Genomic DNA, 24,736 nt, shown 5'->3' with positions numbered 1-24,736 from the left:
GCTCGGACAGCTCCTACCTGAAACCTGAACTGGCCCACTCCCTCCACGGAGACTGACTTGCCTTGAGTTGTTGCCGTTTTAAGATTTGCTTCATTTATTTATTTGAAAGGCAGAGTAACAGGGGAGAGGGAGAGATCGAGGTCTCCCACTGCTGGTTCACTCCCGAAATGCCAACAACAGCCAGGGCTGGGCCATGCTGAAGCCAGGAGCCTAGAATTCCATCCGAGGTCTCCCAGTGGGGGGCAGGGACCCAAGCACTGGAGTCGGCCTCTGCAGCCTCGCAGGTGCACTAGCAGGGAGCTAGATTGGAAGCGGAGGCAGGACTTGATCCCAGACAGGGGGTGTGGGAGTCCCAGTGGCAGCTTCACTCCCCTCGCCCCACACAGCGGTGCCAGCCCCTTGCCTTCAGTTTTCCTCTTTCACCAGGCTGCCAGGAAGCTCAGAGCCTCAGGTGCAGCTCCGTCATGCAGGGCATTAACCCTTCCCGTCCTGGCCCTGGTGCTCCCTGCGTGTCAGAGGGCTGGGAGAGCCGGCCTTTCTTGCAAGCCACAGGAGGAAGGGAGCTGGGGCACTGCATATCTGCCAGGTGTCTTCATCAGCTTCCCCACGTCCTCTTCACTCTGCCCTGGGCAGCGGACGACCCGGATGGATGACAATGGGCTCTCTGGTTTCTGCTTGGGTGTGGCCGACAGGGGGCAGCACAGGGAGGACGGTGGGGTCTCAGCCTTCCCGTGTGGGGACGACTCTGCAGAGCTCCCAGCCTGCCCGCCTGCAAGGAGCAGCCCAGCCACTGTCCTCCCCTTGCTTTCCCTGCACCTGCTCACGGCTCTGCAAACCGTGCCTTGACCAATGTCTCAAATTTCCTAGCTTTGAGTATTTCCAGTCACGGCTCTGGACAGAGTACAGAAGTGCGTGGTTAAAAGGCCGTCTGCTCTGGAAACTCGGTCCTCTATCCCCTCCCACAGCCTCAGCAGGCAGCGCTCAGGGGACCTTAGGCCACCTCCTAATCGGGTGCTCTGGCCCCAGACTGGGCAGGTGGGGCCAGCAGGGGCACAGGTGCCTCTTGTTCTCAGGTTTGCCAGGAGCACTGTGAGTGGCCATCATGTAAGCCGAGAGCCTGACTGACATGATGAGGGAGGTCAGCCGAGCACCAGCGGGGCGTGGCCAGGAAAGCAGGGGCCACAGAGCAAGTGCTTCCGGGTCAGGTCTGAGCTGGGTCCGGTGGGGTGGATGAAGCAGGCACAGCGATCGGTGCTGGCTGTCCCTGGGATGGCGGAGGACAGAGTGGGCAGTGGGGGATCAGAGGGGAAGTGGGCAGGACCCGGGGTGGGTCCACTGCAGACCCACAAGGGGCTTGGACAGCATGCCACAGACCACAGCGGGTGGAGGGGCAGGGAGCCCCATGCCTCCCCAACCATGCCCCTTGATGGCCCATCGTATCTGTGTTACTTTTATTTTCTTTGCTTTGGTCTATACAAAAAACCAATAACCAAAAACATAAAGCGATGATAATAAAACTCTCCACTGGGACTCCCGCAGCCCCCCCACCCATGTGCAGGGGGTGGGTGGAGCCAGAAGCAAGAAGAGAAGAGAAAGCCCCTCACTACACACCGCAGGGGGCAGCTGTGTGCGGGGGAGTGCGCAGGAGCTGTCCCCCAAACACCCAGGGTGGGCCAGAGCTAGCCCCGCCCGCTGGAGAGGCACGGCAGGGTTCCCATGCCCCGTCTCCGTCCCCTCACCCCCGCACTTTTCATGAGAAGCTTTGGATTTCGGGATCTGGGGCCTTGGATGCTCAGTGGGGTTCAGTGAGAAAAACCAGGCCCAGAGAAGGAACCGAAGCCCGGAGGCCGGGACTCGGGCAGCGGGAGACAGGTGGGCCAGGGGCTGCTGGGGGTACCGAGCGGGCGGCTTGCGTGTAAAGCTTCAGTGGCCAGGGCCCAGGACAGCAAAGCGAGAGGACACCATCCCAAGAAAGACCCCGCGGAGGAACTCCGGCGGCCCGGGCGCAGCAGCAAGGCGCAGCCCCGGCTCCCCGCTCAGGCACTTCTGTCTCCCCCATCGCCCGCACGGGGGCCTCTCGGATGAGGAGCCGCACCTGGGGGGAGGCAGACACAGTGGGTCAGGCGGCCTGGCAGACCTGTGACCCCAGAAACTCACACCACTCCCGTGTCACCTGCCCACCGCCCCCTCCCCCAGAAGGGCCTGGGGTCTCCCCTGGAACAACAGGCTGGGAGGCATGGAACACCCCTCACCCCACTCCCATTCCCCCCACAGGAGCCAGGGTTTCAGCAAAAGGTGGAGACGGGGCAAGGCAGGTGCCATGGTGGCCGGGAGGGCGGGGCCGTACCGGGGCGGGGGCGGCTAGGCGAGCATGTGGTCGGCGGTGGGGTAGGGAGGCCTGAGGCCATCGCTGTAGGTGTCGATGGGGTAGTCGCCGTCCATGTCCATGTGCATCTCCAGCGGGTCGAGGGGCACATCACTCGAGTACATGGGGCGGTAGGTGGCGTCCATGTCTGGGGACGAGAAGGGGGCTCCCTGTGGGGGTCTGCAGGCCACCTCCTGTGCCCCTGCCCACGGCCAGGGGCCTGACCTCACCCGACTCCCACGCCAGGGAATCAAGGCTGGAGCACACGTGGACTGCCACAGACACGGGCTGTCCCAGGCCCTGGGGAGGCCACTTGTACTTACCATCCGCATAGGGCTCGTTCACGGGGATCATGCTCTGCGCCTGCGCAAGGAGAGGGGAGGGGCGGCGCTAAGGACTCACACCTGGGCAGCCCTCAGTTGGGGGAGGGGAGCGAGGCCCCCTTGGAGGAACACGGGATGGTGGGGGCGGAGACCTCACACCTACACAGCACCTCGGCTTTCTGCCTGCCACCCCAAACACTTGCTCTTCCTTTGGGCAGAATGAAACGGCCACTTTGGTGGGTCAGAACAGATCTGGGGGGCCGGTGGTGTGGCGCAATGGGTTAAGCCACCGCCTGCAGCGCTTGCATCCCCTGTGGGCACTGGTTCAGTCCCTGCTAACACGCCTGGGAAGGCAGTGGAGGATGGTCCAAGTGCTTGGGTTTCTGTTGGAGACCCGGATGGAGTTCCAGACTCCTGGCCATTGTGGCCACTTGGAGAGTGAACCAGTGGATGGACACTGCCTTTCAAATGAATAAATAAATCTTTAAAAAAATAGTAAAGATATATATGGTTCAACCTAATTCCATGTGCTAGGAACTGCCATAAATGATCCAATTATAAAATTAACAATATGACGCTGACAGCATGCTAGGAGCCCTAAAATGTCGCCTTGCACCACCACGCACTGCAGTTCAACGCAGGGTACTCACAGCCTCCCAGGCCGCCGGGTCGTGCTTGAAGAGTGAGTTGGTGAGCTCCACGGACACGCGCTTCCGGTAATCTGGGTTCTTGTCCTCAGAGATGCGGAACAGGACAGCGGCGGCGTAGGTGGCTGAGTGGACAGGCAGGGACAGGCTGGGTCAGATTCGGGCCTCCACCCAGCCTGCTCCCCTCTGCCCCGCACAGCCCCTCACCAGTGCCCTCGTTGCGGGAGTGCAGCAGCTCCATGAGCGGGGCAGAGGCGCCCTCGGCGTCAATGGCGTCGGCGGCCTCCTTGTCCTGGGCCAGCTCGCACAGCACGCCTGCAGCCACACGCTGAATGTTCTCCACCGACGAGTACAGCAGCTGCAGAGAGCGCGCGGGGCGTGGTGGTGTGAGGCAGGCGGGCAGACAGCCCGCAGGCCCGCACGGCCCTTTTCCACGTTCAGCCCAAGCTCATCCAGAAAAAGGGCAGAGAGCCCCGGAAATAAACAAACCAAACCACCACCCCCCACCCCTAACAGCTTGGCGCACTGCCAGGTCTGGCTCCCATCCCAATTAGCATACAGTCGATACAATACTGAGTCCTGCTTTTTTGCATCTGACATTGTAGCATAAAGCACCTCCTCATATATTATTTAAGTTTTTCCTAGGGGGCAGGCACTGCGGAGCAGTGGTGTTAAGCCGCCACCACACCCCATATAGGAACGCTGGCTTTGAGTCCCAGCTGCTCTGCTTCCAACACAGCTCCCTGCTAATGCTCCTGGGAAAGCAGCAGAGGATGGCTCAAATGCTTGCGCCCTGGTCACTCACGTGGGAGACCCCAATGGAGTTCCTAGCTCCTGGCCCAGCCCTAGCCAGTGGAGCCATCTGGGGAATGAACCAGTGTTTAGAAGATCTATTTGTCTCTCTGTCTCCTTCTATCTGTGTCCCTCTGCCTTTCGAATAAATAAAATCTTAAAAGATTGAAAACACTCAACTGCTCACCACTGAAGGCAGCAGCTACAGTCCTGCCCTTGACTCTGAAAATGAATGAAAAACAAAAGCATCCCAAGGAGTACTTCCTGTGCAGCATCCGGAGGCGGCCACAGGGTAGAAGGACCATGCCCTGATCTTGCCCTGCGGTACCACGGCAGCTGCAGTCGCCACCCCTGAGTCCTGCCCATCTTTTCGATGATGGTAAAGTATTTCCCAAGAAGAGGGTCCCACGCAGACCGCACAGGGCTCCCTGCACAGCACCGCACAGCTGCCTGCGCGGCTTCAGCAGCATCTGGGGCCGCTGTGTCACCTCATCTCACCAGCACAGGGCACTCCCAGTTGTTTTTTCCTTTGCCAATTTGATAATGGAAAAAATATATATATATGTATATATATATATATATATATAAAGAGGGCGGGGCTGTCACTGGGGTGTGTTTGATTTCTTTAAGCTCCTGGGGCTGAGCCTCCCGGGGCCCGCTCGCCACCTCTGCTGTGCAGCCCGCTCACTTCCCCAGCTGGCTGTCTACTCGGTAAGCTCTTTAGGTGGCTTCCGCACCAACACCGGGTGGCTTTATGCGCATGTGTGAGTATCAAGACTTCTTTTCTCAGCCTCTTTCAGGTTCTCGCTTCCAAGATGACAGAAAACAGGCACAGCCGTGCCAGAAAGGGCCCCATTCGCTGCAGCAGCTGCACGCAATGCACGCAAGGCCATGAGGAAGGGGCACGGCGGAGCGGCCAGCGTTGTGGCACAGTGAGTTAAGCCGGCCTCCCCTATGGGCGCCGGTTCGAGTTCCGGCTGCTCCACTTCCGATCCATCTCCCTGCTGATGTGCCCGGGAGGCCCAGGTGGTCCCAGCGCCCATGAGGTCCCTGCACCCACATGGAAGGCCAGGAGGGAGTTCTGGCTTTGGCCTGGCACAGCCCTGGACATTGAGGCCATTTGGGTAGTGAACCAGCATTTCCTCATTGCTCCTCTCCTCTCTCTCTCTCTCACTGTAATTCTGCCTTAAAAATAAATAAATAAAAAACAAAACAGAGCAGAGGCCACAGCCCTCAGGGACGGGACATCGCCAAGGTGAGGACGCTCGAGGCCTCTGCGATCCGAGCCGCAGGGCAGCGGCCTCACCACACCAGCCGCGCCATTCACAGCAAGGCGGTCAGAAGTGGATCTCACGACGCCTGCACAGACCAGCACCACCTCCTGATGTGGCCCCTGTGGGCACTGCCCCTCCACCTGTCCCCAAAGCACAGGTAAGGAGCCTGGCCTCTGGACTGAATAAAAAACGTAACGCGGAAACAAGTGCTTTTCTTTAAAAAGAGCTCTTTGTTCATTCATGAACTCTTCCGGTCTGGGCTGGCTGCCTTCCTCCAATTGCTCAAAACACGTCTTTAGGCCCAGCACCAGGCCCCTCCAAACCCATGACTCTACCGCCCACCTGCCCCAGGCTCACCTGCACAAACAGGGGGATGGTGTTGAGTCGGAAGATCTCCATGCGGTTCATGGGGTCCCGGGCGAGGATGTGCAGGGCTCCCGTGCAGCCCTCCACGATCTCCTCCATCCTCACGCCGTCCTGTGCAACAGGGGCCATGGGGCATGGGGCACGGGGCCAGGTGGCCCTGGCTCATGGCCAGGATACCCGACAGACTTCAGCTGTTTTCCACACACCCACACACGTGTGCACACAGGGGACACCCAGACCCCAGGCAGGGCTCACTTACCGTGTAGGGCTGCTGTGTGCCGGCAGCCACATGGCGCTGGGCATCCTGGTGGGCCTTGACCAGCAGCTGGACAAGGCGGGGAATGACGGCAGCCTCCTGCAGCGGGGCATGGTTGGCTGGGCACAGCGCCAGGTTCCTGATCAGCCCGATGGTTGCCTGGGAGGGAAGGGGCGGCTGTCAGGGGCATTTCCTGGGCATCTGGAGGTGCCCAGTTTACAGCTGCAGGGGTCTCCTCCCTGCCCAGCACCCTCTCTGTCCCCAGCCCAGGCACAGATAGGCTGGAAGACTCCAGGACCCGGCCTGAGTAGGACTCACGGGGCCTCATGCCTCACTCTCATAGCCTCTGCTCAAAGGATACCCCATTCCAGAACATTCTGTCAGTCCCTCTTACCCCACCCACAGACACCATGGCCTCTCTCACTTTCTCACAGTGCCCAGACCCTGATCCAGCTATGGCTGGCCCCAGAGCCTCCTGCCAAGGGACCCCAACACGGTAACCAATGCCCAGCTGGGGAGGAGGCCCAGCGACCCTGACTTCCAGGAGCCACTCCGGCCTCCACAGCCCCTCAGGGTCTGGCAAAGCCACTGTCCCCTCACTCGACCCTCAGAACAAGCAAGCAGCAGGCAGAGCTGACGGGTGCAGGGCAGGCAGGAGCGCTGGCGGGTGCCCTGCTGGAGCGTCCTGGCCCTGTGCAGCAGGCACCGCATGCCAGGGTGGGGACAGGCCCTGCCATCGTTTTCTGACTTCGGGTTATTTTACCCAATGTACATAAAATCACTCAAGTCAGCCTTCTCTGTCCTGGAGCCCCGGTCTGGGGCAGCCTCCTCACTCTGGCACTGGTGTCACCCTGCCTCCTGTGTCTACCCAGAGCTGCACACATCAACCTTCCCCGGTGACTCTGTCCGAGCCTGCCCACTGCCCGGCCACCCTCACTCACCTCCCTGCTCAACGGGGACTGAGCCGCATCTTTCCCCACCAGGCAGCTCCGGAGAAGGCTCTAGCCCCCACCTGGACAGCATCTCCCAGAATCCTCTCTGCCCCTTTTCAGTTCCCCTCCTGAGTATTAGCAATGCCCCGGCCGGCAAGCATGCTTCCCAACACCTTCGCATCTCAGTGAGGCCAAGGGACCAGATTCCGGGGTGGACGGGAGTGACGCAGCCCATGCTCTGGCGGCCAGGGGCCCTCCCCACTGCCTCAGTGCCTTAGCACACCCGTGAGTATGATGCTGTCTGACTGACCCTCCCCAAGAGGGTCACCCTCCCCACCTGTACCCTCTGGCCACACTTGGAGGGTGGCAGACTGTTCTGGAATGAGATATCCTTTTATCCTTTTTAGGGACTGCTAGGGTTAGACATGAGGATCCCATGGGCTCCACAGAATAAGGAACACAGGCTCCGTGGGCCAGCAGCAAAACTGCGGATGCTCAGGCCCGCCGTGGGCGGCCCCACAGTCTCCCGAGCTGGCCCAGGGCTTCTCCTGTGTGAGTGGAGATGCTCCGATCTGGGCATGGCAGTGCTATGGGGCAGGAAGAAGCTGAGTCACCACAGCAGAGCAGAGCCACTGTCCACGTGTGAGCTGCTGTGTCCAGGGCCACACTGTGCCAGCAGCTCTGCCCCGGCCCCCCCAGGGCCTGCCCGCCCGGCCCACAGGGTAGCAGCAGACAGCGGCGGCTAGGGGTCAGGGGCCAGCACCTTGACCAGCGGCCACTGGTTGGGCTGGTTGAGCAGCTTGACGATGGCCGGGATGCCGTAGTTGAGGCGCACGGAGTTCTGGGCCATCTCGGCCTCGGGGTGGCGGCTGGTGAGGTGGCGCAGGGCGCAGACGGCCGGCTCGGTGATGTCATCCTTGTCGCCGGCACGCAGGATGGCGTGGATGAGCGCCTCCACGCCGCTGTTCTGCGTCACCAGCGTCTTGTTCTTGCTGTTGTTGCAGGTCAGGTTGGAGAGCGTGCCCGTGGCACAGGTGAGCACGTTGACGTCGTCCACGCTCAGCTGGTTGACCAAGATCTTCAGCACACTCTCCAGGCCCTCCTGGGTGCGGGCAGAAAGGGTGGTGAGCAGGCTGCCCACTCGGGTGTTTTCCCCACCAAAGCCCTGCCCTGGGTATGCCTGGAACTTTACACCCCGATGACCTGCGGACAGCCTGTGCGAGGCCACTACCAGCCCTGGGAGCCAGTGAGGCCGCAGGGCTCAGAGTTTGGGGAGGGGGGTGGCTTGCAGATTCACAGCTAGGCTGGGCCTGAACCTACACCTGTCACTAAGCGTCACTCCACCAGGCCTCCTTCCCATAGGACCCCCAGCCAAATCTGCTTCCAGGACAGTGCCCTGACCCAGGGGCCTACTTCCCTCAGGGCCAGCCTTGTGGTAAGACAGACAGGGCTGGTTTCCAGTCCCGGCTCTGTCATTGCCGCTCTTGGGAGTGGCGGTCCCACTGGGAGGCGGGACCAGAGGGCTTGTCCCGAAGCCGCATTTTCCCCGGGGTGCAGCAGGTGAAGCTGCCCTTGGGATGCCGCCATCCCTCATCAGAGTGCCGGCTTGGGCCTAGGCTGCTCTGTGCTTCTAACTCAGCTCCCTGCTAATGCGCCCGGGAGGTAGCACACGACGTCCCAGGTACTTGAGCACCTGCAACCCACGTGGGACCCTGATGGAGTTCCTGGCTCCTGGCCTTGAGCTGGCCTAGTTTTGGCTGTTGTGCGCATGTGAGGAATATAACAGCGATGGAAAATCTCTCTCAGTCTTACTGCCTTTCAAGTAAGTAAATAAGTCTGGTGATGATGATGATGACGATGAGGAGGAGGAGGAGGAGGAGGAGGGGGAGGATGTTGTTTTCAGCCCCTGGGGCCCATGCTGCCCAGGTGAGAACCAGTCCTTTGCCTCTGCCCAAACCCTAGCTTAAAGCCTTCAACCCCACCCACTTCCTCCCCGAGTCACTAAAGGGATGAGGGTCTTCAGGGCATCTGTAGCCTCAACCTCAATCAGGAGAAGCCTCCGCCCTCCCCTGGCACCTAAGGTCTGAGGCTGGAGCTGGCGGCTAAGAGGGGGCCCCGCGCCTGGACGCCTGCCTCACCTGCTTGGTGGCCACGTCTGAGAGGTTGCGCAGGGTCCACAGGCAGTTCTGCACCAGGCGGGGGCTGTTGCTGGTCAGGTGCTTGCCCAGGGCCTGCATCCCACCTGGGGTGGGGGGACAGCAGTGTCATCAGCCGCGGGGTGGGGGGCAGGGCTGGGAGAGCCCCCTCCCCCCAGCCCCGGCCACACACTCACCAGCCTCCACAATGGCAGGCTTGTTGCTGGGACACACGGACAGCACCTTGAGCACGCGGCTGGTGGTCCAGAGCAGCTTCTCGTAGCTATAGTTGCGCATGATCTGCACAAGGGCCTGGGGGCCCCCGTTGGCCAGGATGATCAGCTGTGAGAGGAAGAGGGAGGATGAGTGTGAGGCAACGAGGAAGGAGAAGGGGCCGGAGGTGCCACAGCTGTCCTTACCAAGCTGCAGCGAAAACCCAAGCAGCTGGAGGGAAAGAGGGGTAACACCCAAGGCTGGCGAGGATGTGGCAGAACGGGGCTCACACCCCTGGCCACTGAGGGCACTAGAAACGGGTCCAGTCCTGCAAAGCAGCCATCTGGCCTTCTGGGTACAGAAGTGTTAAAAACCTTCAGTGCCACGGATGAAAACTCCTTCTACTCTCTGGGGAAGGCTGAGTGCATGGAGATGTTCGTTACAGCGTTGTTTACAAAGCTGGGACTCCAGGAGCACTGCCCGTGTCCTCCCTCAGCACGAAGCCCAGGGCCTCCACTTAATGACAAGCTGGCTGACATGACTGCCGTTGGTTGTGAGGACCAGAGGGGGGTGGGGAAAGGCTTTAAAAGCACCAAGTAGATGGGGCCCGCACCGTGGTGCAGCCAGGAAACCTGCTGCCTGCGACACCGGCATCCCACATGAGCTCCAGGTCAGATCCTGGCTGCTCCCCTCCCCATCCAGCTCCCTGCTAACGCACCTGGGAAAGCAGCAGCAGATGGCCCAAGTGCTTGGCCCTCCGAACTCACGTAAAAGACCCAGATGGAGTCCTGGCTCCTGGCTTTGGCCTAGCACTGACCACTGTGGCCACTCAGGGAGTAAATCAGCAGATGGAAGATCTCTGTATCTCTCCCTCTGTCTCTGTAATTCTACCTTTCAAATATATAAATAGGGGCCAGCGCTGTGGCGTAGTGGGTAAAGCCTCCGCCTGCAGTGCTGGCATCCCACATGGGTGCCAGTTCGAGTCTCAGCTGCTCCTCTTCCAATCCCGCTCTCTGCTATGGCCTGGGAGGGCAGTGGAGGATGGCCCAAGTCCTTGGGCCCCTGCACCCACGTGGGAGACGGGGAGGAAGCTCCTGGCTCCTGGCTTTGGATTGGCGCAGCTCCGGCCGTTGCGGCCAACTGGGGAGTGAGCCAGCAGGTGGAAGACCTCTCTCTCGCTCTCTCTCCTTCTCTCTCTGTGTAACTCTGACTTTCAAATATATAAAATCTTTAAATATATATATAAATACCCTTTTAAAAAAGTCATAATTTTGACCAATTCTGACACAGCGCGTTTTTCTGCATGTGCTCCTCCACTTCACACCAAAGCAGTCATCAGGGCTGGGAAGGTTTTTCCTGCCAACGGCCATTTGGAGATTTACGACGTCATCCGCGGGCCATACAAAATGATCAACTTAAAAATTAACCTGCTGTGGAGTTACTGAATCTCTAGTCCCGCCCACGATTGCCTTGGCAGGGCCAGAGCCAATGACCCTGGCGGCCTCCGACAGCCCGCGGGCCGGACGTCCCCCAGCCCCGGAGGGAGGGGAGCGCAGCCCGGGCCGTGGCAGCAGGAAAGTGATCCGAGGGTGGGCCGCAGGCCACAGGGGAGGCGCACCTTGCTCTCCTGGTTGCCATAGGCCAGGAGCTGCAGGCAGTCGGTGGTGATGGCCAGGAACTTGGGGTTGTTCTTGTTGAGCAGGGGAACCATCTTCTGCAGCCCGTCCGCCAGGCGCACCGCCATCTTGGCGCCCTCTTGGTACAGCAGCAGGTTGTGCAGGGTGGTGATGGCGTAGAACAGGACCGACTCCACGGGGGAGCTGCAGGGTGGGGGGGGGGGAGCAGGAGACAGATCCTGGGGGCTGGAATGAGTTCCGCCTCCCCGGGGAGCGCTGTGTCCACACCGACCCTGACTTCGTGCAAATGGCCCTTTGCCTGTCGTTCCCTGCCCTGCACTTCTGCACGCAGCACCTCTCCTGCCCCAGCGGACGGCGGCTCCTGCTCCTCAGCTCCCAGCCTGGCGCTCAGCACACAGAAGGCCCCCTCAACGTCGTTCCTGATTGAGTAACTACTGTGTGGAAGGCCACAGGGTAGGCAGGCCCTGAGCGGGGTTCAGCAGGGAACAGAATCAACGTCTCTACCTTTGGGGCCCTCCTGGCCTGGCACAGAGGGATGAAGAAGCAGGCCAGGAAAATGAGTACCAGGCCAGGAAAGAGAAGGGCTGCAGGACAGGTGCTGTGGTGCAGAAGGTTAAGCTGCTGCTTCGGGCACCAGCGTCCCATATTAGAGTGTCGGTTTGAGTCCCCCAGCTCTGCTTCCAACCCCAGCGTCCTGCTAATGCACACCCTGGAAGGCAGCAGGTGGAGGCTGAAGTACTTGTCCCTGCTGCCCACACGGGAGACCGGGATGGAGTTCTGGGCTCCCAACTTCGGCCTGGCCCAACTCTGGCTGTTGTGGGCATTTGGGGAGAGAACCAGCAGATGGAAAAGCTCATTCTCTCTGTTGCTTTGCACATGCTGCTCTTCGTCCCTGGAATCCTCTCCCCCTTGACCTTCACGGGCCAAACTCTATTCACCTGTCAACTCAGGCTGCTAGAGTGACTCCACCTCCCAGCTGCCTCAGCAGGCACCTACGTGGTATTCTCAGCACCAGCCCGCAGTTCACCTGCCTGTGAGGCCAAGCCAGGCCACCTTCTGCACCCGGCACGTAGCCTGCTTAGAGAAGCCGTGAGCAAGGGGGCGGAGCCCGGGGCGGGGCGCTGGGTACCTGAGCATGCGCACCAGGGCAGGGATGCCGCCCGACTTGAAGATGGCGAGCAGCCCCTCGCGGTGGTGGGAGAGGTTGTGCAGGATGCTGGTGGTGCAGCGCGCCGTGTCCAGGTCACTGGTGTTCTGCATGGTGCGCACCACGGCCGCCACCAGCTGGGGCGAGCCCATGAGGGCCCGGCGCGACGCCTCCTTCTTCGACAGCTGGTTCACAATCATGGCCGCCTTGGTCACCACCACCTGGAGGGCGGGAGGCTATGAGCAGATGGGCCAGAGACCCTTCCCGGAAGCTCAGAGGGACGCATGTCAGACCCCCCCCTCCCTGGAGACACCCCACCCCCACCGACCGGGTCCTCATCGTTGAGCAGTTTGGTGAGCTCCGGCAGGGCCCGGGTGGCCAATTCAGCGTCGTCCTGGTAGTTGATAAGGTGCACGATGGCCGACTTGAGCAGCTGGGATGGCTCAGCCAGCCGCTGCAGGTTGGTGGTCTGGCCCTCCACCTGCGTGGCCAGCAGCAGCGAGCTGTCCTCAGCGGTCACTCCGGGACACATGGCCTCCCGCACCCGCTTGGCTCTGGCTGTGGTGGACATCTGGTACTCCAGGTCACCTGGGGGCCAACAGGGCAGGAGCTGAGCTGCAGGAGGCAAGGAACTGGGGCGGAGGAGCATCGGAGCATAGTGCAGGCCACGCAGACAGCACCTACCCGCCACCCTGCCCTGACCAAGCCCCAGCACCCACTCGCGGTTCTACCTCTGCTGGTGCCAGTCAGCTCAGTTACCTGTTCTGTCACATGGGACCCCACCTGCTGGGCCCATCCCAGTATTTTTTTTTTCTTTTTTAAGATTTATTTATTTATTTGAAAGGCAGAGTGAGGCAGAGGCAGAGGCAGAGTCAGAGAGGGAGCTCTTCCATCTTTTGGTTCACTCCCCAAATGGCCACAATGGCCGGAGCTGAGCTGATTTGAAGCCAGGAGCCAGGAGCTTCTTCCAGGTCTCCCACATGGATGGAGGGGCCCAGACACTTGGGCCATCTTCTGCTTTCCCAGGCACATTAGCAGGGAGCTAGATCGCAAGTGGAGCAGCCAGGACTCAAACCGGCGTCCATATGAGATGCTGGCACTGCAGCCAGCGGCTTTACTGTCTGTGCAACAGCACCGGCCCCAGAATTCTAACAATTCAATGAGATCCTGTCAGCCATAACTGTCAGCCCTCCAGATCCAGGAATCCAGCCAACCACAGGTCAAAAGCATTTGAAAAAGAATCATGTCTGTCCTGAACGTGGACTTTTTTTTTGTTCCTTGTCATGATTCTCTGCACAGCACGGGGCAGAGCCATCTAGCGGGGACTTAAGGTGCAGGGGAGGGTGTGCAGAGCTTACGTACAAATACTGCGCGAGGCTCTGCATGGGACTTGCGCACTGGCCAACTTTGGTATCCACGAGGGTCCTGGGCCAGCCGCCCTTTGATATGAGGCACATCTGTACCGTTCGTCTTCCCACTTCACAGATGGGAAAACAGCACAGAGAGGCAGCAAGGCCTGACAGGGAGCACAAGGCCCTACCTCCCTCTGCCCCCTTAACCACCAGCGCTGTGGTGCAGCGGGTTAACACCCTGGCCTGAAGCACTGGCATACCATTTGGGCATCAGTTCTAGTCCCAGCTGCTCCTCTTCTGATCCAGCTCTCTGCTATGGCCTGGGAAAGCAGTAGAAGATGGCCCAAGTCCTTGGGCCCCTGCACCCATATGGGAGACCCGGAAGAAGCTCCTGGCTCCTGGCTTTGGATCGGCTCAGCTCCAGCCGCTGCAGCCATTTGGCGAGTGAAACAGCAGATGGAAGACCTCTCTCTGTCTCTACTTTCTCTGTAACTCTTTCAAATAAATAAAATAAATCTTAAAAAAACAAACAAACAAAAAAAACACCAGGCAGGGGAAGGGATGAGACAGTCCAGGTTGCTTTTCGACCCTGAAACTTCGACCTTGTACTTCTAATTACACCCTCATCACTCCTGATGGCAGCGAGGCTCCCACCAGGCAGCCGGGGGCCCCCGAGAGCCACCGGCGGCACTCAGCAGCGGGCAGAGGGAGCCAGGGTGCTGGGAGGGCCCAGGAGTCCCACAGAAGTGCCCAGTGCACCCGGGGAGGGAGGCCGGGGCTCTGCACTGATTCGCTGGGAAGGAGGCGCCGTCTCCCCAGCTTTCCCGCTGGGCTGCTCTGCTGTCCGCTGCCAACACAGGGTCTGGGGCTGCTGAGCCCAGCGGCCTCTGCCTGTGGTCAGGATGCAGCCAGCCACGGACCCCACGGTCCTGAACGGTGGGTGACAGTCCCTGTGCCCAGCGACTCCTCTCCCCCAGGGGAGCCTGACCATGCCCCTGGCCATGGGGCAGGTGGGCTCTGCCCGTCGGTCTCCTTCCCTCAACAGGAGTCCCAGCCCTAGGGACCAACTGCGCTGCCTCCACCAGACTAAGGGCTCCCCAGAGCTGCAGCCCTGCCTCTCCCATCAAACCCAGGGCTCCTGGAGCAACAGGAAGTATCTCCCCTCCTCCATCCACGGGCTCCCAGAGGGCAGTGGGCGTGCCTCCCATCATGCCCTGAGGTTCAAAGAGGGTGAGGACTGAGCCTCCTCCTTCAGACTGGTGACCTTCCGAGGGCAGGGCTCAGAAAAGAGTGTGTGTGTTTCTCCCAGATGGGGCGCCCTTAGTGTGCCTCCTCCCTCTGACTAGGTGGGCCCCTATGAGCAGGAGCTGTACCTCCACGCCCAGACTACACAGGTGCCCAGAGAGGAGCCCCCTCCAACCTCCCTCTGTTGACTCGGCCCGCCCACCAGGGCCCGTGCCAGCCCCCAGGGCTCCCGACCTTGGCTCTGGGGCCCAGCCTGGGTGTAGGTGGTTGACTTCTTGACGGTGTACTGGCGCCCGCAGGCCTCCTCCTCCTCCATGATGCCCTTGCTGCTGACGGAGGGCACACAGGTGTTGGCGCCCGAGTGGATGCCCGAGTCGTAGGTGTAGGTCTGCTGCCACTCGGTCACCTTGATCGGCTGCTCCATCAGGTTCATCACCTCCATGGTGGCTGCTGGGGCACAGATGAGGGCAGCCCGTGAGCTGGCCACCCAGCCCGTCTCCCCTCACCCCCACCATAGCCCCAGGGCTCTGGTGGGTCACAGGATGAGGCAGTGGGGAGAAGGGGGCAGAGAGCAACAGGGCACAGAGGGGCTTGCTGTGAGGAGACGCCTGGGGGACCTGTCGCGTGTGTGCCCCTGGCTTGCATCTCTGACCTCCGGCCCCGGGTGGGTGAACCAGGGAGTGGGCAGTACGGGGCCAGGCACTGGCCAAGCCTGGACTCCCTCACTTCGCTGCCCCAACCCACCCTCCTGGGAGCAGAAGGCACTCGGGCCTCCCCGGCTCCTCGTTTGGGCTCCCTGGGAAAGGCTGCGGAGGAGGCAAGGAGCGCACCCAGCACCCAGCACCCAGGCGCTGGAAGGAACACTGGGTGGGGCAGGAAGCAGTCAGACAGGTTTCTCCCGGGCGCCCCAGGCTCTCTCAGAGATTCCTGGATGTCACTTTCCTGCAGGTGGGGCAGGATCACGAGTGGTCCCAGCACCCCAGCCCCTGGGAGCTTCTCCCAGCACTGAGTGCCACAGACTGAGCCACCGACCCGACCCGACCACCAGGCAATTCTCAGCGCAGCCTCAGTGTCCCCCTCTGTGAAATGGGTCACACCGCCTCCTGGCACACAGGAGGGTGCTCAGGCCGTCACTCTCACCACCAGGAGCCCGGCCCTCCCTCAAAGACTCGGGGTCCCTTGAGGTTAATGAAGGCCAGGCCCTGCTGGGTGGCATGGAGGCAAACCTCCCACTGTCTTGGGAAGTGACCTGCCGAGGTCAGTGGCTGGGGGAAGGCACGAGAAGCTGGGACCCTGTGAGGATCTGCTCAGAGTCGGGCCCCCTGTGAATGTCACCATCCTCACAAGCCATTCTCAAAACACCATTCACAGATGTGGAAACTGAGGCTTGAAATGGCAGGGCCAGGCCCAGCCACAGGCTGAGTGGCCTTTGCACATTCCAGGGTGGTCTGCAGAGCAGGCAGACCCCAGGCTGGCCCACCCAGCAATGCTTGTCCACTGTGACAGGGAGACCATAGGGGGACAGGGCGAGGACAGGGGTGGGACGGGGAGGCTGGCGCAACCCGGCCGCACCCAGGAACAAAGAGCACAGGGGACAGGTCCTCCCAGTGACCGTCCCAGCGCCGCCCTCAAGGAGGACGACGAATGGCCCTCCAGGTCTGGCTGCCTTTTATGGCCACACGCACCCCTCCCCTGCTGGGAACACACCTGCAACAGGCAGAGGCAGGAGCCCCACCAGCCCCCAGCTGCCTCCTCCCCCCCCCCGCCCCCCTGAGTGACTCAGAGTTTCGGGCTGAAAACAGAAGCAGGCCCAGTGCACCATACGGCAGGCTTGGGCTGCCAGCTGCGTGCAGCTGCTGAGCCACTCCCCGAGCTCGGCTGTTCCACGAGGAGCCCTGACCGCCCCCCAACCACCGCCGCCGCCGCCAACAGCCCATCCTGGGCAGCAGACAAGGTCAAAGGCAGGAAATTGGGGGCTCCTCCTGCCTTCCCATCCTGCCCAGGGCCGGGTGGATCCCAGGAGAGCGCAGAGGGCCTGGGAGGGGGGAGCTGTCACAGAAGCCACCCCAGGGCAGGCGGAAGGCAGCAAACTGGACAGCCTGGCTCTGCAGAAGGGAGGGGAAACCGGAGCAGTAAACACAGCGAGTTAACCCTCGCTGCGCTGCCGTCTGCTCCGCTTGGGCCTCTCTGGCCCCAGTGACAAGCACCCCGTCCTCACCGGACAGCACCTAACTCCGGGGCTTCTCAGCCGGGCCACGGAGAAGAGGGCTCACCCCACACCACGGGGACCAGCCCCAGCCCGGAAGGGACTCCCATGGCCAAGGCTGCCCACCATGAAGCCCCTCAGGCCCAGCAGCCAGGGGCCGCTGAGGTCTGGACAGCTGCCCCTGGTAAGAGGCAGAGGAGCAGTCGGAGGTCAGAGGTCAGAGGTCAGCACGGGTGAGCGCGGGGTCCGCCTGCCTTCATGGGCAAACGCAGAGCAGTGCCCGCGGTCTTTTTCCGATCTCCAGTTTCCACATGAGGAAAGCGAGGCTCCACACGGAGAAAAGGGGGCGCTCAGCTCCAATCCGGGGGCCTCACCATGGGACCAGCCCTCCGGCCAGAAGGCCCGGGGGCCGCAGAGGCCAGGGTGCCTACGAGGAAGAGCTCCTGGCCGTGAATTAAGAGCCCAGGTTCTGGTCCCTGCCCCACCACCGTAGTGCTGGGCGTCCCCGGTCAGCTTCTTTCCCTCGCTGGGCTTCATCTACAGGAAGGCTGGCTGGAGAGTTCCGAACGCACATGGGTGCCTAAGATTCCAGGAATAAGGAAGGAACCAGGATGCCCAGGACAGACAAGAGAAGGCAGGGGGCGGGCAAGGCCAGGACCGGAAGGCAGTTCGGAGGGGACACACGGCCCAAGTCTTCTGGAGGAGAGGGTCATGGGACAGCTGCACCTGCAGCAGGATGACTGCAAGGCAGACTTCAGGTAGGACTGTCAGTCAACCAGTCCCACCTTCTGCCTCACCTACTCCCAGAGAACCGGGAAAATCCTCCCACAAGAAACAGCAGTGCTGCTTTTACAAGGTCCAGGCCACACCCAGTCTGGTCTCATCCCTCTCCACCCTGGGCCTGGAGTCAGACCTTCCGCGACACCCCAGCAAGGGCTGGGGCGGAATGGGGTGGGAGAGACAGACAGGGGCCTTGCCCATGCATCCGGGCACGGGCGGGCGCAGATTCTGAGCTGAATGGGGGGCCTTTGTTTAGCAGGGAGCTCTATTGTTGGCAGCCTAGAGGAAGGAGGCTTCTCAGAGATCGCGGGTGGAGTGGGGCAGCACAAGGACAGGAGGAGAGATGCCCGGCCCAGGCCCGGGCCCCAGGGAAGGTCTGCGGGAGTGCGTGGAAGCTCAAGGGGGGCTCCCGCCCTGTGCTCCCGCTTCCTCCACCCTAGCCGGCCCTGGCAGAACACGGCCCAGGCCCGATGTTAAAAATAAACCCACGGGAGCCCCATCAGGCTCCCGCCCCCACCCGCACCTGGCAGGACCGTCAGTGTCGGCACAGCTGGTCTGGGCGGCAGGGCAGCAGGTGTCCATGGGACACCGGGATCGAGGGCGCCCAAGAGGCTGGGCCGGAACCTCCGGCCAGGGCTCCCCAGGGGTTCCTAGGCCCAGAGGCCAGTGGCCTGTGCAGAGCCAGATCCAGGCTCAGACAGAAGGGAGCCAGGAGCTGGGGAGCCTGTGCAGGAGAGCTTGTGGTTCGGGCGTGGGAAGGGGGCTCCATCCCGTCCCCCATTCATGGGCTGTGATCGCTCGGCCCTGTCACTCTTTTCCTCAGGCCTCGCTTTGCTCATCGGTGAAATGGAGCTCCAGCTCCTCACACCACTACAGGACTGGACCCTGGAAGGCTCCAGCAAGCATGCAGATGCAGAAGGTCGTGCCAGGCCCAGCGACACCCCCCCAAGCCTGTCCTACCTCTTGGGAGATGCCGGGGGGGGGGGGGTGCTGCCTGCAGCCCAGGCCAGGACCCTGGGGAGGAGACGCGGGACAGGCTGAGGAAGAGGGGTCAAGTTCAGATCCAGGGGAGGAGGGAGAACAGCTTCCCCCAGCACAGCTTCCCCCCCTCCCCGCCCCCACCGGGGGCTCCAGCAGCACGGGCTGGTCACTCCCAGAGGGCAGTGGCAGAAGCGGGACAGAGTGGGACAGAGCTACAGTGGCCAGGGCTGGGGACAGGAGACGACAGAGAAGCTTCCGGAGGAAAACCCTGGCTTCCAGACTGGAGGGACGCCCAGGCTGTCCCTGAGGCTGGGGGGGGGGGTGGGGGGGGCGGGACGGGGAGGCCCAGGCCTGCGACCCAGCTGCTGTTTGTTTTCCTCCTTCTGGGCCCCTTCCCAAAGCAAACAAACCAGGGTGGGAAAATGAAGGGGATTCGCGGGAGAAGGAAGCGGCTGAGGCCAAGTGGCTCGACCCGGGAACCCCTGGGCTCCCCTGGCGAGGGCTCCCGGAGGTGACCCCTTGCAGGCAGCGTCCCAAAGCAGCAGGTGAACCCACACCAGGACTCCAACACTTCCAAGGGCGGTCAGCGCACAGGTCTCCTCCCAGTGGTGGAGCCGGGGCAGGAGCTCTGGCCCCAGCTGCCGTCCACTCCCGAGGGTGTGATTCTGCAGGGACCGTAGCCTGACCCTCTCCTGTTCCTGTTCGCTACACTTCCTTGAGCGGCACACACTGGAGAAAGCCAGGACTGGGACAAAGGTTTGGCTAAAACGTGTTCTGGTGGACAGAGCATGACCTCATCAAGACGGAAGCCAAGGCACAAAAGGACGATAAGAAAGCGGAGGAGACCTCGCAGGGGCTGCCGACGGGGCTGGATTCTGGATTTTTCTCTTTCCCTCGTCAACTTTTTTTTAACACCCCAACTTTTTCGCAATCACCCCCAAAGGAGCTTGCTGACTACCCAGCCCCTGTCCCCGACACGGCCCCGCTCCCTGCCACCTGCTGCCTCCACCCCGTCCACCGCTGGAATATGGGGCAATCGGGTCCCTAGACCTCAGCCAGATCCAACCTCGGCCAGATCCAACCCGGGTCCCAGCAGAGGCCTCAGGCTGTTGCGTGCAGGAACAAATTCCAGGGACCTGCCCCCGCCAGCTCGGGGGGGTTGGGGGGGAGCAGCCCGTGCCCTCACTATCGTGTCCCTCCTCTCCCCTCCATGCAGACCCCAGCAGCCCCCTCCCCTCCCCGCTCCAGGCAGGAGGGTCCTCCTCAGAGAAGACACAACACTGGGCCCCCACCTTAAGGGACAGGAAGCTGCCACTCCTTCTACGTGGCACCAGTCTCGGCTCCCTTGCCACCCACTCTCTCGAGTCAGCCAGGACCCACGGGAACCTCTTCCCTCAGTCCCCTCCAGTCCCCTCTGCCTTCTGTGCAGGAGCAGCAATCCCCATGCCTGGGGTCCGCTGGGCCCTGGAGGGGTGTGGAGGCTGCTGGGGCTAGGCTACAGAACCCACCTCCACGCCCCCTCCGGAGCCGGGTGTCAGATGCGCAGATGGCAGCAGCAGTGCCAGACCCAGGCAAGCCTGGGAGGACAAGGGGACGCCAACTCCTCACCCCAGGGCCAAGAGGGGCTCAGGCTGACAGGGGGCACCCATGGCGCTGCCGCCCCCAGTGAAGGAAGAACCCCTGCCCAACCACCTTCCACCTGCCCCTCGGGGCTCCCAGGCTTCCGACACAGGCCAGCCAGCGCCCCACCAAAGCAGGCTGATGGGGACATGAGGCAGCTCTCTGAACCCCGGCTCTCCTCTCTGCACTCCCCAGGGAGCAGCCCCCTCATTTTCTTGGCACAGCCCCAGCACCTGCAAAGCAGGCAACTCCTACTTCCCACCCAGCTCCAGCCCCCTCTGCCCCTTGCCCTCTTCTCCCTGCCCTGTCCCGCCCCTGGCCTTGGGGGAGCTGCCCCCTCCTCCAAGAACTAAGAACCCAAGTCAAGAGGGCGGGCAGCTAAGACGTGAGTCACCCCACCGGACAAACCTGCCTCCACCCACACACACCTCACTGGGCCTTCTGAATGCTCTTCTCGGTCAGGCAGAGGCTCTCCAAAGGGGACAGCAGAAAAAAATCATTCCAGAGCTGCGGGGTGAGCTCTGGGCTTGGAGCCCCAGGACCCAAGTGTAGGCGCTGGCTTCGTAGGGGTCTCACTGTGCGACCTTGGGCAAGTGCTTTAACCGCCCTGTTTCCATCTCCTCTGTGGATAGCAGACAACAACAGCTGCTTGGGAGGAGAGCCGGACAGATGAGGTGGGGACAGTCACGGAGGCTGTGTGCGGACCCCCCCAGGTCTCCCCTTGATCTTAGGTGAGCACCCATCAAGCCCTTGCTGGGGAGCTGGGAAGATTCTTCCCATTTTGCCAATGGAATACTGAGGCTCAAAGAGGTGAAGGGCTTTGACCACGCAACACAGAGCTGCGATGGAAATCAGTGCCTCTCCCCCGGCCCTTCTAGAAGCCCACCGGCCACCAGACCCAGCACACTCCAAGGCAACTGCTGCCCACGGGACCCACCCGTGGGCGTCCAGGAAAGGTGGCAGGCTGCTAGCCCTCGCCTGACCTACTGGGCTCCTACATGCTGCATTCTCCCAGCTCAGCCCTGGCAGCCCAAACAGAGGTTCCACAGGGAATGGGGAGGAGCTGGGGGGGGGGGGGGCTCCTGTCACCCAAGATGGGGTTTGGTCTGGCCAGAAATGACTAATCGGGTCCTACCTCCCCCCCACCCCGCCCCAGACTGCCCAGCCAGGAGCCAGTTTTCACCAGGCACCTCCTAGCAATACTTCCTTGCTATTATCTTTTCATCACAGCCACAAACCAGATTAGCTAAACTAATCATTTAGCCAACGTAATTACAATGCCTTCCCCTCCTCCACCTTAGCGCAGAGAGGAGGGAAAACAGGCAATTTGGGCCCCAACTCCATGGCTTCCTAGAGGTGCGCCGGCACACACCACACAGCAGAACAGGGCTTCGGTCCCCTCCTCAGGCTCCCTCACCCCAAGGAGCAGCCAGATTCTGCCCTGGACACACCAGGGAGGTGGGTCTGGCCTCCCCTCCCCCTCAGGAGGCTGGGCTCCAAATCCCCCAAAAAAGACCACACTTGAATTCTTAAAAACCAGGGAAGACAGCCTGGTAGAGATCCCATGCCGGGCAGGAGGAGCGCTCGGGAAATTGGGGGGGGCAGGTCGGGTGGGGCCCCAAGGCATGTGTGAGGGAGCCTAGCATTGAAGCAAAGCACCCCAGAAAGCCTTGCTCCCGCCTCCCCCTCCCCCACCAAACTCTCCCGGGAAAGGGGGTGGGGAGGCGAGGGTCTGCAGAAGCTCCAAAAACTGGGAAATCAAAGGGAGAGCCAGTCCGGGCCTCAGCTCCCGCCAGGGAAGTCGCACAGGACTCGGTAGAGGAGGGGAAACAGACAAGAATCACCACTCCCCCACCTTCCGCAGTTTGGCCCAGTCCTGCCCCACCCCCATTCCTGGGGAGGGGGCAGAGCTTGGGAGAGAGCCACCAGCGCAGGCCTCATCCGAGGGGGTGTGGTGGTCCCCGGAGGCAGGAAGAGAAGGAAGAAGCTGCTTCCCTTCTCAGCCCACCCCCCACCCCGGCCCCCACCTCGGGCCCCAGGGGCCCAGCAAACAGGATGGGGGTGGGGGCGGGGGAGGCAGGTCAGGGCGCAGGCACTGGGCCGGCGCGGGGAGGGCGCCCTGCCCCAAGGAAGCAGGAAAGCCCCCAGAGAAAGCAACCGCGAACACTTCCTCCAGGAAAGTTTGTTCGGGTGATTTTTCAACAGGAAGGTAGAGAAAGGTAGCTCCGTTCCCACATCGACACTGTGGGAGCCACAGCGACAGAGAGCCGGGCCAGGTGACCCCGAAGCCCTTACCTAGGCACAGACCCCTACCCGCAAGCCCCAGTCCGAGCCACAGGCGCCGGACACCCACTGAGCACTGACCAGGGCTCTGCCCCAGCCCCACGGCCACCCCATCCCACTTCCGCTGGAAGAGCCCCAACCCAGCGCGAACTGGAGCGGAGGGGGGCGCCGCAGGTACTGCGCCGACGGAGCTCCGCGAGCTGCCAGGCAGGGCCTGCGGCTCCGAGCGCTCACCTGCTGGGCAGGTGGGGCTCGCGTCTCTGGGAAAATGCCTGCTTGGCCCCCACAGTTGGGCAAGCCGGGCGCAGACAATAGGGCCCCACCCAGGCCTGGGGGAATAGGGAGGGAGTGAGGGAAGGCGAGGATGACGCGTGGGTGGGGTGAGGGTGGCCCCAAAGAGACCAGTGGCAGCAAGTTTACTAAACCGTAAATTCCCAATAGCAGAGTGAGCCCTAGGACGCGGGCGGAGCAGGTCAAAGTCTCCCCAGCCAGCCCAGGGCGAGTCAGGGACGCGGCATCGAGCTAGCTCCGCGGACTCCGGGGGAGGCGCGACCCTAGAGGCACCTGTCCCGGCCCCTCCCAGCCCTTCTCGGGTCTCGGGCTCATCGAGGCCCGAGGTGCGCTTGGCCCCCACCGCGCGTCCCCTGAGTCGCCGTGCCCAGGACCGCAGCGCGCCCCCTGCCGCCGGTGCAGGGTGGCGCTCCCTGGCACCGGCCCTCACCTGCCCGGAACGGCTGGGACTGGTCTCTCGACCGCTCGCCGCCCCTTTCCTCTCCCCAACGATACCTGGCCCCGATCGTCCGCACCTGCGTGTGGAGCCTGGCCGGGCTGGGTCGGGGTCGGGCCGGGGTGGAAGCCGGCGTGGGCAGCAAACTGAGCTCGGCGCGCTCGGGCGGCGGCTGCTCCGGACTCTGGCCAAGGCAGCAACTCAGTAACCGAACAAAAGGCGAAGGGACCTGACAGCCAAGCCACGCCTCTCGCCCCCTCGAAGCTCCACCCCCTAGGGAGACGCCCACCCGCTGCTGCGAGCTCACTGGTTGCGGCGCCTGACTGTCCCAGAGAGGGGCGGAGCCTCGCGCCCAGTCCTCTTCCACGGCCGCCTCTGTTTATCCGATCGCCATTGGCCCAAGGGACTGCCAGTTGGCTCTAGGGATGGGCCCCCACTTGAGGCACCATATTAACTCTGCACCTATTGGCGGATAGAAAGTTACTTCCTCCTGATTGGACGAGGGGCTGTCAGTAAGATTAAGGAAAGGACCAATGGAAGGGATGGGGTGTGTCTTGCCCCACCCTAGCTTTGAGCAGGTAAGACTCATTACTCTCCCCTTCCCCCTACCTGTCCAACAGGTGAGTCAGGGGGCGCCGTGGGAAAGGACAGACGCCTTCGCCGGCCAGCCCACTTAGCGTCAGGCATGATGTTTCTTTGGGCTTATTCATCCTTGCGCCAAGGTAGTAATCACATAGTTGTGTAGCATTTCATAGGCTTTGTGCTGGGTTGGGATTTTTCCCCCCCGCAGAGGATAGAGAGTTCCTGAAATTTAGGACTAGAAGGCCTGGGTTTGAGTTCTGCCATTTGTTGGTGGCAGGTCGCTTCACCTTTCACCTTGTCTGTCCTCATCTGTAAGATGGGCACATTCACGAGAGGGCCAAGAGCTGGATGAGGTAAGGCCCTTGGACAACTGCTAAGTGTCGGGATTTAAATCGATGATATGATTTTTAAAATGCTGCTGACAGTTCCGAAAAATTGCCAGGACAACCAAACAATCCTCATTTTAAAGATCGGAGAAATCACTAGGAAACGACTTGCCTTGAGCCGGAGCCCCTTTTCTCTGATTTCAAGTCCCACCGAACCTCGGTTTGCTCCTCCTGGAGGAGTGGGTACTGACATCAAAGCAGCGGGGAAGGACCAGGGACACGGCAAAGCAAACACTCTGGGGAGTGATGGAAGGGCGGTTATTTGGTCCAAGGACAGAGCATTGGCATAGGGAGCTTGGGCAGGTGTAGACAGAATCAGGCAGTGGCCGTAAAGGAAGAGGAGTTGGGGCATCAAGGGAGTGGGGCAGCAGGGCTCTCTGTGGTCCAAGAGCCTGGGTTGGATATCAGAAAGAACTTCCCATGGGCAGTGTAAGGTGACAAGGGTATACCCTTACAGTGCCTGAGGAAATGAGTGCTGCTCATGACG

General features: G+C 61.7%; 1 protein-coding gene across 6 annotated transcripts; it reads right to left on the bottom strand.

Annotated features, from left to right (window-relative positions):
• Positions 1-1,437: 1,437 nt before the first annotated feature.
• JUP (junction plakoglobin) lies at positions 1,438-23,484 on the bottom strand. 6 transcript variants are annotated; one of them, XM_002719386.6, is made up of 15 exons: positions 23,276-23,484; positions 14,919-15,134; positions 12,416-12,675; positions 12,070-12,308; positions 10,922-11,123; positions 9,288-9,432; positions 9,094-9,197; positions 7,719-8,057; positions 6,027-6,182; positions 5,759-5,878; positions 3,543-3,693; positions 3,339-3,460; positions 2,689-2,728; positions 2,348-2,513; positions 1,438-2,095 (listed from the first exon to the last, which is right to left on the bottom strand). In XM_002719386.6, exons 2-14 carry the CDS (start codon positions 15,124-15,126, stop codon positions 2,362-2,364), a joined length of 2,238 nt encoding a protein of 745 aa, XP_002719432.3. In that variant the 5' UTR covers positions 15,127-15,134; positions 23,276-23,484; the 3' UTR covers positions 1,438-2,095; positions 2,348-2,361. The 6 variants fall into 6 exon arrangements, with proteins under 6 accessions (XP_002719432.3, XP_089173949.1, XP_017204822.3 ...); XM_089317823.1 differs by having other exon boundaries at positions 14,919-15,131; XM_017349333.4 differs by having other exon boundaries at positions 23,341-23,484.
• Between the last annotated feature and the right edge of the window lie 1,252 nt (positions 23,485-24,736).

This window comes from Oryctolagus cuniculus, chromosome 17 (assembly GCF_051225735.1).
Source record: "Oryctolagus cuniculus isolate XC-2025 breed Fujian yellow rabbit chromosome 17, ASM5122573v1, whole genome shotgun sequence".
Lineage (NCBI taxonomy): Eukaryota > Metazoa > Chordata > Mammalia > Lagomorpha > Leporidae > Oryctolagus > Oryctolagus cuniculus.
The sequence above is the reverse complement of the archived record's forward strand: the minus strand, read 5'-3'. Positions and strand labels throughout refer to the sequence as shown.

Excerpts from the sequence above, each read along its gene's own strand:
- JUP (XM_002719386.6), bottom strand. The coding sequence starts at position 15,126 with ATGGAGGTGATGAACCTGATGGAGCAGCCGATCAAGGTGACCGAGTGG. Across the intron at positions 5,879-6,026 it reads GCACACAGCAGCCCTACACG|GACGGCGTGAGGATGGAGGA; the intron begins GTAAGTGAGCCC and ends CCTGTTGCACAG. Across the intron at positions 2,729-3,338 it reads ACCCGGCGGCCTGGGAGGCT|GCGCAGAGCATGATCCCCGT; the intron begins GTGAGTACCCTG and ends CTCCTTGCGCAG.